The sequence below is a fragment of the Suillus plorans genome (genome assembly GCF_016647745.1).
Source record: "Suillus plorans strain S12 chromosome Unknown HD556scaffold_5, whole genome shotgun sequence".
Classification (NCBI taxonomy): domain Eukaryota; kingdom Fungi; phylum Basidiomycota; class Agaricomycetes; order Boletales; family Suillaceae; genus Suillus; species Suillus plorans.
The window spans coordinates 804,524-818,668 of record NW_024537389.1 but is presented as its reverse complement, the minus strand read 5'-3'; the positions used below and the strand labels follow the sequence as shown (position 1 = coordinate 818,668).

The window sequence follows — 14,145 nt, the reverse complement described above, 5'->3', positions numbered from 1 at the left end:
ATCGATAATCTCCAGGACGCCTCTGTCAGCATTGTGCTTGCCGCAATGGCTGCTCAGCCAACCGTGCATCAACTATTCAGACGCCTGGAAACTGTAGGCAAGGGTGCCTATGGTTCCGTCCATAAAGGCGTCCATATACCCACCGGAAATATCGTGGCCCTAAAAATCATCAACTTAGACACTGCTGACGACGACGTGGAAGCCATTCAACGCGAAGTAGCTCTATTAACCCAGCTTCGCGATGCCCCAAACGTCACCAAGTATTATGGTTGTTATCTTGACGGCCCGCGTGTTTGGATCGCTATGGAATTCGCCCAGGGCGGAAGTGTCCGCACTCTCATGCAGACTTCCAAGGACCGTGTTCTTGAGGAGCGGTTCATTGTACTTATCACCCGTGAGGTTGTCATTGGGCTCAATTACCTACATAAATCTGCCATCATCCATAGAGACATCAAAGCCGCTAACATCCTCATCACTGCCACCGGTAAAGTTATGATTTGCGACTTCGGTGTCTCCGCACTCTCTGCCACAACTACGAGCAAACGAAACACTCTGATGGGCACCCCGAATTGGATGGCTCCCGAAGTAGCACAGCCAGTGCCAACGTACGATAGCAAGGCCGATATTTGGAGTTTGGGCATCATGATTTATGAGATGGTGAAGGGTGCACCTCCTCACTCAGATTTGAGGGATGCAATCAAGGTCATGCAGTTAATAACCAAAGTACAACCCCCTCAATTGGTCGAAGCGGATGGTAGCAAAGAAATGCGAGAGTTCGTATCGCACTGTCTCAAAGTCTCTCCAAATGAGGTGAGTTTTTGGATTTTGATGTCACCGTGATTAATGGCATAATTAATTCGAGGAACAAGCGATTTTCTGCTGATGAATTACTAAGAACGAAGTGGATGAAATCGGTGTCAAAGGCAAACGTGTCTACTTTACGGGAGCTGATACTCCGGTACGATGCTTGGATGAAAAATGGGGGTACTCGCAATAGCTTAGCGGAACCACTCGACTGGGAGAATGAGGAGAAAAGAGAGTGAGTATCATTTGTCCAGCACTCCTTACTGACTAAAGTTATTTCTTAGCTTGCAAGGCGTGGTAGATGAAGAGACAGACCTTTGGGAATTCGACACAATAAGACGTCGGACGTTTCAAGCTGCATTGAAGGAAGATTTATTACCGGACACCTTTCCAGCTGACTCGTCACCATCAGTTCCTACTATCAAGCCTTCAGCACGGTTACCTACATCATTGCGTGGCCTTTTTGATGATGACTTTGTGCATCTTGGAATCGAAACCTTGCGGGCTCCAATGCCACCTCTACCACTACGTGATACTCCGAGCCCAACACCTCTAGCACCTCCTTCTTCATCACCATCACGTGATCGTCCGCCGTTCAAACGTACATTAGCCATTGCAGACAGCACAGATGATGTTCAGATGGTCAAATACAACGATTTCGCGTTTCCTCCCAGGACAGGTTCTCGAGCTAAATCGAAACTCTCCAACAATGTTCCAACTGCTATGGGCGTGGAAATGAAAGAGGAAAACACACCTCCAGAGGAGAAGGCTGAAGGTATATACGTTGTAATTGACATCAGCTGTTGACGAATCATTCTTTTTGCAAGCTTCTGTTACCGTCATGGAGGCTACTCCGACCTCTCCTCTTTTGCCGCCCGTTAGGCCTTTTGCGGCCCGAGAGAGGAGTGGTAGCTCGTCAAGCAAAGGCAGTGATGGTGGCAGCTCTGCAGCAAGTTTAATTCTGCCAGGACTCAAAGACGCAGTGAAGGTAGCAACGACAGTATATTATCTAATTGTTCGCTCATGTCGTTCTAGGTGCCTACCATTACGTCGGAGCACCAGTTGGGTTTAACAGACTTGCTCCCGCCTTCGCCCATGGCCCTTATTCACAATAAAAGCTCTTATATACATTCTCCTAGCGGACTTGGATCACCCGCGACGACAAGTGAAAAGAGCTCCGTCAGTCTTGGCTCCCTTCCTGCCGCGAATGCTTCCAGCGCTTCCCTTACACTTGCACGAAGCTATTCTCCCTCCGGGCCTTCTAACCTTTCTCACTCTGCTTCATTGTCTCACTCTGGTCTATCAGCACAATTGGCGACTGTCGGGCCTCAAGTATTGCCACTGGATCTCTGTAATATCATGAACCATGACGCCACGAATGTGCAGTTGGTACGGTCTGTCAATGATTTAACAAAATGGTTGTCTATAATCGAAGTTGGTTTTGCAACGATGCTCGAACAAGCCGCAGGGGACTCTATAGCGGAAGAGCAGGAAGAAGGTGCTATTGAAAGAGATCCTTTTACGCAAGATATGGACGCATGGAAATGGGATTCTGTAACTGATATCGTCCTAGAGTCCAGCTAGTTTTCAGAATTTGATCATCTAGATATCCTCACATTATAGCCAGTAATAGGTAGGTATACGGACTATATGGACTTGGTATGGACCCCTTTTTTCTATCCTTGGTAACTACGAAATATAATTATGCTTGGTGAGGTATTCGATGATGACCTCGACTGCTTTGGTTACATCACATTCGTCTGTCTTGATGTGTATATCAGGTTTCTCGGGAGCTTCGTACGGCGCAGATATGCCAGTGAAGTCTATATATAAATTTTGTAAGTGCCTTCGTCTTACAGAGATGGATGTCGTGGTGGTGACTTACCCTTTATTGTTCCTGCACGGGCTGCTTTATAGAGCCCTTTCGGATCACGCTGTTCAACTACACTGAGAGGGGCATCAACAAACACTTCAATGAACCCGAGGCCTCCTTTCTCATGAAGTTCGCGGGCTACTTGTCGATCTGTTCTGTAGGGCGATATAAAAGCTGTGATCGCGATGCAAGCAGAATCCGCGAATAGTTTGGAGACCTTCAAAGAAAGGTAAGGATGTGCTCGTAGTCCTGGACTCCTGATGTAGTACCTCGCCTATGCGCCTGATATTTTCTACTCGTGACTTCTCATCGAAACCAAGGTCCTTATTGAGCCCTAAGCGAACGTTGTCTCCGTCTAACCGATAGGTGAATTTGTGTAGGTGGAGTAGATGTTGCTCGAGAGCACATGCTATCGTCGACTGCGAAGGAATCAGAGCACCAGTGGTAAGATGAGACGGGAGCAGACCTTCCCACTAGCACTGAGTCCAGTCAGCCAGATAGTGACGCCCGTCTGTTTAAGCAAGTCAACGCGTTCTTGGGCATCAACGGATCCTATAAACCTTAGTATTTTACTTATGGATAAAAGGCGTTCCAAGAACACACCTGGATGGAAAGTAATGTTGGTTGACATTTCAGTACTAGTGGAGGAATAAGTAGAATAGCTTCAGTGACTCACTGTGTTATATCCAGCTCTCCGTGACCGGACTCCCGATTCCCCATGTATAAATGACTGACCATGTCGCAATCTAGGCTCAGTATGACGGCATGACTGAGTCATATATAGTACTAGGGCTCAATATAGTCGCTGACTATTCAGTGATGTGCGGCAGCAGTTCATTGGGAAGATTGTTTGTACTATAACTGCGCTGCATCATAACTTGAAAAAGGGTCTCTACATGCCACTTGTGAAGTATACTAAGGTATTGCTGCTAGAGTTATCAAACGTGATAATAATATTACTCTACTCATACTGCTTCACGCCTCCTAGGCGATGCACGTAGAATATCATCCACCCTGTTGACGTTCAAAGTTAAATAACAGATCATGGTCCGAATAGTACATTACATACCTTATTATCATCTCTGCTGCCTCGCTTGCGCTGAGCACAACCTGCCGCTTCAGCTTATAGCTCTCCGTAACACCTAATTGTCTCATCGAGCCAATGGTGCCCTGGTTCATATCTGAAGATCCTGTAAGTTCGAAATCCACGCCTGAAAAGTACACGATCATACCGAGCCCGGCATCTGACTGTCCCTCATAATGTGCGGCTCTCAGCCTGGCAACGAGATCGCTCGAATCATAGCCAGCATTGTCCGCGAGGATAGTCGGTATTTGCCTCAGAGCACGGCTGAATGCCTCGGCAGCTATTGCCTTCTTGCCCTTGACCTTCCGCGCGGCCTCCTCCACAGCGCAACTCATTAACATCTCGGAACATCCACCGCCCAAGACAATGCGAGTCTCTTTGACTGTCTGCGATAAGACGGAAAGTGCATCATGTAACGAGCGCTCGGCCTCATCAACCATCTGATTGGTTGAACCACGAAGCACAACAGTGCAAGCTTCGCCCGCAGCAACACCAGAGAATTTTATAAGCTGTAAATCATGATCAGCTCAAATCATCAATGAGATGATGACGCCAACCTTATCCTCGCCGATGATGATTTCCTCGATCAAATCGCACTTCCCAAGTTTCACAAGATCTGGTTTTTCGAACGTGCTTGCGATTTCACCACCAGTGACGAGTGATAGCCGCTCAACACCCTCAAAATCGGCGTGCTCAATCACCATGATACCTTTCTCTGCCAAGAGAGATTCGGGGTAATTGTAGATGAGCTGTCGATTGACAAAGCAATTAATACCATGTGCGGCGATCGCGTCGACTTTGGCTTTCATTTTTTCCTATAATGCGTGGTTAGAAAATTGAGAAGGCCATAAAAGTGTGCTTGTACCCGTTCAGCCCGTTCAAGCTCAGCAAGTTTTCCAGTGGAGTCAACTTTTACTCTGGCTCCAAAGATCTTGATCTTATCAGTATCCATTGCTTTTGAGGAACTGGGCTTCAGTTCCAGATCAATGCGAGTTGAACCCACACATACAAGTATTGGCAATTAGAATTTTTGCGTTCTCCATCCGTTTAGGGGAGTTCACAGCAATGGTTTTGTCAAGAATGAAACCTGTATGAGTTGCGGTCGTGAGATAAGTAAGATTCATTGCGTCTTTCGACAGACCTTCGTCAAGGTATGAGTCTGTGAGTTTGCCTCCGACCTTTTTGATGACCTGAATGTGCTCCAGATCTGTTGACCCCTAGAAGACAGTCAGAGCTAGTGTCAAATAGTATCAGCGTTTACAATATACCTTTAATCTAAGCACAGCATCTACAGCTAGGTTTGCAAAGTAATCTTTTTCTTGTGATAAAACTTTTGATGACAAGGTCGTACGGGCGATGTTGAAAAGATCCTGGCGGAACTGGGCAACATCGGAGCTATTTGAGAGCACAAACCGAGTCGTGCACGTAAGCAATCAGAGAGCAACACCAAAAAACGCGAAAACATACGCGTGATCGACCGCTGCATTCTCCAGTGCCGCAAGCGCAGCAATGCTTGCGACCCGGTATCCCTCCACAATCGTCTGAGGATGTATTTTGATTGCAATCAACTTCTCTGCTTCCCTCAGCAGCTCTGCTGCTAGCACACACACGCTCGTTGTTCCGTCTCCAACTTCGTCGTCTTGGACTTTTGAGATGTTGACGAGGATCTTGGCGGCTGCGTTGTCGAGCTGGATGGACTTCAGGATCGTTGCACCGTCATTGGTCACCTGAATATCTCCTGAAGATGCCGACTGCAGAATCTTATTCATGCCTTTTGGCCCAAGCGTTGATTTTACGAGGTCGCCGAGAGCGAGGGCGCCGACGAAAGAAGATAGACGAGCATTTTCAGCTTTCTCCTCTGTTGCCTGCAGAACGAGAGATATTACACGATGTGCAAAAGCATCAAGCTGCCAGAGCCTACCTGTTGACCGAAAATATGCATGGACATGTCTACAGTTTTGGAGATTGTGGTATAAGATCACAGTCAATCGTGCTCCACCACGAAATGCAGATTACAATCATGATTTCTAATTGTCCCCGATGCGAACAACACCCCTGTCCAGTGATCATTTTCTACATTCCACATGTACTGGTGCAGAGATCGTATACATCCTCGGTATTTACATAGTACTCCAAAGTCCCATGTCAACTATGTAACGTTGCCGAGTTCCCTGGTACTGCTGTTACGGTATGTTAATTAAGTAGATGGAATCACAGACTTTACTGCAGTCCCACACAACCAGATGACAGACTTCTTGATGGCTTCCGTTACCTCTTCTGTGCTCAGAGGTTGATCAACAGGTGGACAATGCAGGAAAATGACTTTAGTGGTCGATTTATCAGCCTTCCCATTTGCTCGTTTACTCTCGGCTAGTGAGCAGTAATATATGAAGTCGCAAAGATAGTGTCCTGCATCCAGGGACGAATATATTTGCTTCCCAAATCATGTCAATATTCCTGACAAGATACAAGCAGATCACTCTCACCTCGACACCCGACTTTTTGAGGTGATGCACGAGCTTCTCGACATCAATTTCTGTGAAAATCTCCTCGGAGAAGGACTCGTATCCCTTTCCAAAACCACGCTTAGGTGGTTCTGTACCATCAACAGGTGGTTCAATGAGGTATTCACTTAAGCGTGCTCTTTCCATCCTCTCCATCTCCGAAGGTTCTGATTGACCGCGATTGGAGTTAGAGGTTTCCTCACGCGTCACGCGTACGATCGGCGCATGACTACCAGTGGCATCCTTCATGTTGTAGCCAAACTTATGACCAACTCTCTCCATCCGTAGTGGTCCTCTCCCAGCGACGCCAACGTGAAAGATGAGATCGAATCCATCTGTTGGCAATATGATGTCTGGGAGGTCAGGATCTGCAGAAGGAGGAAGAACAGGTGGTCGCGCGTGCAGTCCGGGTACAATGGCAAGAACATCTTCGTATGTTACGGGGACTTGAAGAGTAGATAGATAAATCTCGCGTGTTTCCTGGGTAAAGCTATTTGCTTCGGCCGTAGAGTTTTGATCATCAACTATAACGGTTTCATCAAGCGAATCGATGGTCAAAACGGTGTTGTGAAGTGGCTTGACGGCCAGCCATGATGGATTGACCGCATAGCGAGAGAACGGCTAGGTTCGCTGACAGTTAGGCGCGCGTTTGAAAGGGTGAGAGCAAGTAAGGCTCCAAGGCAACTCACACCAAAGCCAGTTATGAGAACATGATAAGGTCGCACTTCTGATGCAGGAATACCGTTGGCATCGATGGCTGGCATCGTTAGCTTGAGATATGCAAATCAACCAACAAGAATGAGTTGCATAATAACCCATGATCTAGAACAAATATTGTAATGCTTCACGCGAGAGCTGGGACCCGGGACACCGCTGATAAACAATAAACGAATTTACATAAACAGACCTAATAATTACTAACATGCACTTGACAAAATCTTGTTATTCAGCTTCAGTATTTTCGTACGCGTAGAACTCTGTCAAAATTTTGATTAGCGTATCAAAGCTGATAGATTTGACTTACCCCTGCTCTGAACGATCACATGCCTTCAGGTGCGCCACCGTATTTGCCATCCCATGTGCTCACACCGACGACCAAGGCTTCCGTCTTCAGTATCTTGGTCAGTCATTTGATTTTCCCTAAGCATCATACTACTGACACTATATTGTTGAAGTCCAATATGTCTGCAGCCTGTTTTGGAGGAGAACATCAATAAACATCTGGACAGCGGCTGTAGTATTCATGTGGCACCTCAAGGAGAACCCTCATCTCGGCCCAAAAACACGGCACTTAAGAAGTTGGCACCGATATTCAGCCAGACTCGTGACAAACATACCAGCACTCTAGCTGACGACCCTTTAGTACCTCCATCGATGACCCAAGACACGCCCACAACCTCCAAGAAACGAAAGTTTCAGGTGTCATCGCTGTCGAGCAAACGCTTCAAGGACACGCCCTCTAACTTCAAGTCTTCCGTGCCTCTTGCGGAAAGGCTCCGCCCAAAATGTCTGGATGAATTTTTCGGGCAGAAGCACTTAACTGGCCCTGAGTCTCTTCTGATGAGTATGTTGGACAGTGGTATTATTGGTAGTCTTATATTATGGGGACCACCTGGGTGAAGGAATCCAACTATGTCATCATTGAATTTATTATTGACACACCTCGAGCTGTGGGAAGACCACTTTGGCAAGATTATTGGCACGGCACGTGGACTGCAATTTCAGGGAGCTAAGCGCTACTTCTTCTGGTACGAACGATGTTCGCGCAGTGCTCGAAGAGGCTAAAGCAACTCTTTCATTGACTGGAAGGTAAGGCAGAACTTCTCTCTCATTTTACTTTGTTGACTTGGCTTATGCCAGAAAAACAATACTGTTTCTGGACGAGGTACATCGATTCAACAAGGCACAACAGGTACTATTCTTCTGAATACATTCGCGGATGATTCTGAAGCGAATAAATAGGATGTCTTCCTTCCATGTATTGAGCAAGGCCAAATACAAGTATGTAATACAATGAAGACTTCTTGACTATTAACAAAATGGAAGATGATCGGAGCGACAACCGAGAACCCGTCATTCAGGCTGACAGGCGCCTTGTTGAGTCGTTGCAGGTGAGTAAAGATGTGATGTTTCATTTCAAGCACCAACTTTTGCAGAGTGTTAGTACTTGAGCGCTTAACAGATGATGATATCCGAGGTATCATCTCCAGTGCTGTAGAGCGAGTCTTGGCATCTTCCCCTCGTGACTGTGAACAGCCGGAAACTGAAAGAGCGGCTAGCCCGTCGGTGGGTACAGAACCCATGACGTCGCAAAATTCGCTGTCTCGGTCTCAGTCTCAGTCATCGCAGGCGCCTATTAGTTGCGATGGTCCACGTCTGCCGTACGCTCAACTCACAGACCGTGTCATCTCTTCCATTGTATCTCTTTCTATAGGAGATGCACGGACTGCGTTATCTTTGTTAGAGCTTGTTCTGGCTTCTAAACCAGATAGAGATGAACATGCCCTTCTCGCATCATTACGCCGAAGTGTCTCTGCTTCTTACGATCGTGTAGGGGAGAGCCACTACGACATGATTTCAGCGCTTCACAAGAGCATTCGCGGTAGCCAGGGTAGTGCTGCCATGTACTGGTTAGCACGGATGCTGACAGGAGGAGAGGACCCGTTGTATATCGCGAGAAGATTGGTAGTTTGTGCAAGCGAAGATATTGGGCTGGCTGATGCGCATGCCCTTCCTTTGGTATGTCAACAAATAACTCAAGGCAAATCCCAATCGAGCATTTACAGGCAATGGCAGCTCTTCAAGCTTGCCAGGTTATTGGTATGCCCGAGTGCCGAATCAATCTAGCACACTGCGTAGGTTATTTATCGGAAGCGCCGAAATGTACTCGCGCGTACGAGGCATACAACCGAGCGGAGGTAGCGGCAAAGTTAGACCCGACAATGCCTGTGCCCATGGTGGCCCGTAATGCTCCGACAGCCCTCATGAAGGAACTTGGCTATGCGGAAGGCTATAATTATAACCCAAGTTTTCGGTGCGTCAACACCTTCCGGAATGCTCGCTGAAGTATCGTTTAACTCTCCTATATCCACAGGCACCCCGTGCATAATGACTTCCTCCCGATTGCGTTTCGCGGCGATAAATTTTTAAAGGAGGTTGAAGATCTGTCGGACAAGGTTTGGGATGAGCGGGAGTTAGTGCGTTGGGAGCAAGAAGAGAATGGCGGACGGTTATGGAAAGGTCGTTCTTCTGTTTAACACCGTGATTGAACTCTGCGTCGTTTGGCTGTTGTCGATCCCTTCTTCGTTGCTATGCCGGGTAACATTGTAATTGAAAATTCTCCACGCTCAAAAGAATAACATACTCATTCACACGTTTCATGTCCTCAGCACAACTGTCCATGCGTATGCGAGGGTGGAAAACTTTTTTTGAGCAGGCGGCAAGAGAAAAGGTACTGTTGCATAAAATTTGAAATGTAGAGTGGGTCGTTGCTGGAGCACGCGGCTTTGTGACATTGAATGACAAATACAATGTGCACCCAACCCGCTATGCACATGCGCCGCCTGGTCCAATTGGTTCCGTGCAAGATAACATATGTGGTCCGGCTGCCGGTATTGGTATTACCGACTCACTCACGGTGCATGAGCTGGGGCAATCCTGCCGGAAAGACATGAAAACGCAATGCTCTGCTGGTATGAAGCCAATTTAGTAGCTGCTCAACGGTAAGTTCCCCCAGGCCTGTACTTTTGGAGGACCAAAATGCCGAAAAAGTTTATTTCGGTTATACTCCAAGGCACCCTCTTATCTCTCACACGAGACATACTCAGGACTCCACGCGTACTACATGTCCATACACGGGTCCCATAGACATGATCGTACCGAGCAATTGGACTTCCGGTTACGAGAATAGTCGCTTATCTGCGTTGCAGGTAAATACATATAGTTGTGCTAAAACTTCTCGTGCAGTTTGTGCAGTACTGTCTTGTTACGATGAGCTTGACCGCTGAAGGAGCGATCAGCGGGCACGATGTGCCCAGCGAGAAAGCTCTTAGCACTAGTGACAAATCGTTCGATGACAAAGGCGACGTCGAAACTGCAACAGTCGATGCTGACAGCGAGGAAGGCGTGCTCTCCGATGAACGTGATATTGCTACGCACGTCATCTCGGTGGACGACGATCCTTCTCTGAACCCGTGGACATTCCGTTCCTTCTTTATTGGTCTTGGTCTCTCAGCCTTTGGTGGAGTACTCGGTGAGCTTCTTTGAATTTGTTTTTATCCACTGTGATCCTCATCAATGTCAATTTATAGCGGAAATCTATTATTTCAAGCCCGTGCGTAGTAGAACAAGCATGTCAACTTTATATGCTCTTAACATCATTGTCACAGCAAACGGTTTTAGTGTCATTGATGTTCCTTGCAGTCGTATCTTATGTTCTGGGCGTCTTCATGGAGACTTTTATTCCTCGCCGCGGATTCCTGCGCTACCTGAACCCTGTAAAGCAATTTACCCACGTCCGTTGCTTTATTCTAAATATCTTTCCCAGGGACCATTCAACAAGAAAGAAAATGCTTTCATTGTGATCATGGCAAGCGCTTCTGCCAACTCCGCCTTAGGTACCGAAGTTCTTGCTGTCCAGCGGTCAGTGAGCATTACTCATATTGACGGAATTTACTTATCTTTGCTAAAGATTGTATTACAACATCACGCCCAATCCCGCTGCTTCGATTTTCCTGCTCTTCTCTTCTCAACTTCTTGGGTACGAGAATGTTTCTTCAAGTTCAAGCGGACGCTAACAAAGTTCTTAGTTATGGAATTGGTGGCATGATGAGAGGTATGTCCACAATTGAATCTCTTATTGAACTCGGTGTTTACATACCTATACCAGGCATCCTGTTGTATCCATCAAAGATGTTATATCCTACTGTGCTACCATTGTTGTCCATGTTCGATGCTCTCTACGAGGGCGGGATGGAAGCGCGGAAGAAGCTCAGAGTCTTTTACATGGTGTTTGCTGCGTAAGTTTAATATTAAAACCGACAATGATCTAGCATGCTGATCGACTCAGTATCTTCATTTGGGAGATTTTCCCAGAATGGATATTCCCGCTTCTGACCGGGTTCTCCATCATCTGTCTTGCAGCTCCGAACAATGCTGCCGTCTCGCGAGTGTTTGGTGGCAGCAACGGAAACGAGGGTCTGGGACTCCTGTCTATATGCTTTGACTGGCAAGTGAGTGTGAATACGAACTTTGAAAGTGGATTGTATTACTGACGGGATCTGCCACAGTATATCTCTGGCGGGGTGAACCCTATGACTATCCCGCTCAAAGCACAAGTATGACCTTTTTCCAAATCCGCGAGCCAGACGCCTTACATATTTCTTGAACAGCTCTCGAATTTCCTGGGCTACATTCTTTGCATGTGCGATCCCTCCGCCCTGATTCAAGACCTTGCATTGACTTACGTCTAGGGTCGTGTTTTCTGCTGTGTATTACAATAACATCTGGAAGGCCCAGAACTTCCCATTCGTTAGTCCACGTTCACATTTAACGGCAGAACATTGACGTCAACTCCCCACAGCTTTCTCAACTCTTGTTCTATGAAAACGGAACACAGTACGATCAAACACTTATTCTCAATGCCAACTATGAAGTCGACCCCACACTCCTCGCTGAACAAGGCCTACCTTACTATTCCAGCACTTGGATCGTCTACTTGCTGACCTCAAATTTGGCAAGTTCACCAAACGTTGGTAACACTGCGGACTGACAGTTTGAAATCCTAGGGTTTGGCGGCCACGTTTACCCATCTGCTCCTCTGGAACCGGGATGACTTGCGCTCTGCATGGAGCTGGATGACTCCATCAGGCATCAAACAAATGTGGGCGAATTTTGACTGGAAGTTTTGGAAAGCAGACGGAATGCGGAAGCAAGACGTCGATGATGAAAATATCGATCCCCACTACAAGCAAATGCTGAAGGTTAGTTTTACATTTCTGTGCATTCAGCTTTCAAACATGAACATCTCTGTAATAGTACCCCGATGCTCCCAATAGCTGGTACTTCGTCGTTTTCCTCGTGTCTTTCATTGTTTCCCTGGTGGTTATATACAAGAGCAATTCGACTTTGCCATGGTGAGTAGCTGTGATCGGAAATGCGGTCCAGGCTGATTAGCAGTGAAGGTGGGGCTTCGTTATCTCGCTCATGCTGGCGACGATTTCCATTCTGTTCTTCGGTGCACTCGGCGCGATTACAGGATTTGGACTCATCATCCAGCCGTATGTCCTTGAATTCGATTTTGATCCTTGATAACACAATTCGCATTCAGGTTTATCCAGATGATTGGTGGTTACCTTCACAGCGGGAAGCCAGGTGATTGCCTTGCTCGCCGTTAATATGTTTGATTGACAAATGCCACAGTGGCAAATATGTACTTCGTTCTATACGGATACAGTATGTATCAGTCTTGCGTTCCGAGAACAGGTCGGCTAACCCAATGTTACAGACACTGTCAGCCAAGCCAACCTACTACTCCGCGACCTCAAGATAGCTCAGTGTGTGTATATTTCACGCCGTAGGAGAACATGGCAATCTGTGTTGACCGTAATTTACAGATGCAAAGCTGCCACCTCGTGCAGCATTCACTGCTCAGATTCTTGGCACGCTGCTTGGCGCCATCTTGAACTTCTGTGCGCACGTCACTTGTTACATGACATAAAAACTAACTGACATTGCACACGTAGTCATCATGAATTCAATCATAGATAACCAACGTGAAATCTTGTTGTCTGTCCAAGGAACCAACATCTGGTCCGGCCAACAACCTCAGCAATACAACTCTCAGGCAATTGCGTGGGGTGGACTCAGTCATGAGCTCTTTTCCGCAGGCCAAAGATACCAATGGGTTCCTTGGGCATACCTAATTGGACTTTTCATCCCTGTTCCGTTCTGGGTCATCCACAGGTACTGGCCAAAACTTCGCGCGGATTATCTTTATACTCCAGTTATCGCGTACGTTCAGAGTTTCCTGAATTACTAACAGCATGTTCACATATTTCACAGCTACTTTATCGGATGGCTTTGTGTTGGAATCAATTCCTCCATTCTTTCTTACTTCGCTGTCGCATTCTTCTCGCAATGGTGGCTGCGTACGCGCCACCCTCGCTGGTTTGCTAAATACAACTACATTATCGGAGCTGGTGAGTATTCTGGAACGTCATTCGGGACCCTCGACTAATCAAGTGATGCAGCCCTTGACGGAGGCACTCAAGTCATGGTGTTCATCCTCTCATTTGCGGTGCAAGGCGCTGGTGGGAACGCTCACATGTTCCCTGCATGGTGGGGCGCGAACCAATCAGGTAATTATGACCACTGTGCCCCGTTGAACTGAAATTAGTGAACATGGGGTGACGGTGGAGCTTATCGCACGTATCATACACGTGTATATAAGCATGTTTATTATATAAGAATTTATCATTTAAGACTGTGCTGTTCTAACACATATACGCATGGTGCAGTGCTCTTTCCACACCTTCAACTACGTAGTTGAGACGAGGAACACAGGAAAACGAAAACGCCTCATTAGATGCGTGCCGCGGCTGTGGCAACATGAGGCCGCTAATAGTAAGAAGTAAGTGTGAATTGCTGCACTGCCACTAACGCTTTCTCACCCGATTTCGGCTGTGGCCCTATATTTCCTTTTGGCCAAGCCTAGCAGCGCCACTCACTTTTATTTATTTCAAATGGAAATATTTATACGGCTGCAGCCTCTACAACGTTCTCTACCCCCATTGCACAAGCACCTCTCCCTGTCTTTCATTTAACGCCGGTTTTCAGTAAGCTAAGCTATAGGTACCTCGCTACACAACTCCGTTGCAAAC

At 46.9% G+C, this 14,145-nt stretch overlaps 7 protein-coding genes across 7 annotated transcripts; 4 read left to right on the top strand and 3 right to left on the bottom strand.

Moving 5' to 3' along the window:
- Nucleotides 1-45: 45 nt before the first annotated feature.
- HD556DRAFT_1429617 (kinase-like domain-containing protein) lies at nt 46-1,043 on the top strand (the record flags this gene model as incomplete). The annotated part of the gene is made up of 2 exons (XM_041304826.1): nt 46-810; nt 870-1,043. 2 exons carry the CDS (start codon nt 46-48, stop codon nt 1,041-1,043), a joined length of 939 nt encoding a protein of 312 aa, XP_041165786.1.
- A 386-nt stretch (nt 1,044-1,429) lies between these two features.
- Nucleotides 1,430-2,737, top strand: HD556DRAFT_719980 (uncharacterized protein). The gene is made up of 3 exons (XM_041311409.1): nt 1,430-1,792; nt 1,840-2,642; nt 2,722-2,737. Exons 1-2 carry the CDS (start codon nt 1,646-1,648, stop codon nt 2,386-2,388), a joined length of 696 nt encoding a protein of 231 aa, XP_041165785.1. The 5' UTR covers nt 1,430-1,645; the 3' UTR covers nt 2,389-2,642; nt 2,722-2,737.
- HD556DRAFT_1227956 (adenylylsulfate kinase) lies at nt 2,494-3,308 on the bottom strand (the record flags this gene model as incomplete). Its single annotated transcript, XM_041297196.1, has 5 exons — nt 2,494-2,627; nt 2,690-2,894; nt 2,947-3,096; nt 3,144-3,229; nt 3,281-3,308. 5 exons carry the CDS (start codon nt 3,306-3,308, stop codon nt 2,494-2,496), a joined length of 603 nt encoding a protein of 200 aa, XP_041165784.1.
- A 151-nt stretch (nt 3,309-3,459) lies between these two features.
- Nucleotides 3,460-5,776, bottom strand: HD556DRAFT_719934 (chaperonin Cpn60/TCP-1 family). The gene is made up of 10 exons (XM_041311408.1): nt 5,683-5,776; nt 5,229-5,626; nt 5,030-5,156; nt 4,903-4,978; nt 4,771-4,848; nt 4,627-4,715; nt 4,319-4,576; nt 3,910-4,270; nt 3,747-3,858; nt 3,460-3,691 (listed from the first exon to the last, which is right to left on the bottom strand). Exons 1-10 carry the CDS (start codon nt 5,707-5,709, stop codon nt 3,643-3,645), a joined length of 1,575 nt encoding a protein of 524 aa, XP_041165783.1. The 5' UTR covers nt 5,710-5,776; the 3' UTR covers nt 3,460-3,642.
- HD556DRAFT_1332999 (uncharacterized protein) lies at nt 5,754-7,066 on the bottom strand. Its single transcript, XM_041301830.1, has 3 exons — nt 6,955-7,066; nt 6,248-6,886; nt 5,754-6,195 (listed from the first exon to the last, which is right to left on the bottom strand). Exons 1-3 carry the CDS (start codon nt 7,027-7,029, stop codon nt 5,959-5,961), a joined length of 951 nt encoding a protein of 316 aa, XP_041165782.1. The 5' UTR covers nt 7,030-7,066; the 3' UTR covers nt 5,754-5,958.
- A 133-nt stretch (nt 7,067-7,199) lies between these two features.
- On the top strand, nt 7,200-9,642 carry HD556DRAFT_1332991 (P-loop containing nucleoside triphosphate hydrolase protein). The gene is made up of 10 exons (XM_041301829.1): nt 7,200-7,318; nt 7,380-7,386; nt 7,441-7,881; nt 7,934-8,074; nt 8,126-8,177; nt 8,228-8,266; nt 8,312-8,376; nt 8,422-9,004; nt 9,052-9,299; nt 9,360-9,642. The coding sequence occupies exons 1-10, from the start codon at nt 7,309-7,311 to the stop codon at nt 9,520-9,522; spliced, it is 1,749 nt and encodes a 582-aa protein (XP_041165781.1). The 5' UTR covers nt 7,200-7,308; the 3' UTR covers nt 9,523-9,642.
- A 160-nt stretch (nt 9,643-9,802) lies between these two features.
- On the top strand, nt 9,803-13,704 carry HD556DRAFT_1517355 (OPT oligopeptide transporter protein-domain-containing protein). Its single transcript, XM_041309093.1, has 23 exons — nt 9,803-9,987; nt 10,059-10,517; nt 10,576-10,598; nt 10,654-10,761; nt 10,812-10,906; nt 10,956-11,024; nt 11,074-11,099; nt 11,154-11,283; nt 11,334-11,496; nt 11,554-11,601; nt 11,656-11,687; nt 11,737-11,794; nt 11,847-11,999; nt 12,052-12,246; nt 12,302-12,399; nt 12,448-12,543; nt 12,594-12,637; nt 12,686-12,718; nt 12,771-12,821; nt 12,880-12,954; nt 13,009-13,276; nt 13,328-13,464; nt 13,516-13,704. The coding sequence occupies exons 2-23, from the start codon at nt 10,256-10,258 to the stop codon at nt 13,653-13,655; spliced, it is 2,304 nt and encodes a 767-aa protein (XP_041165780.1). The 5' UTR covers nt 9,803-9,987; nt 10,059-10,255; the 3' UTR covers nt 13,656-13,704.
- Nucleotides 13,705-14,145: the final 441 nt, after the last annotated feature.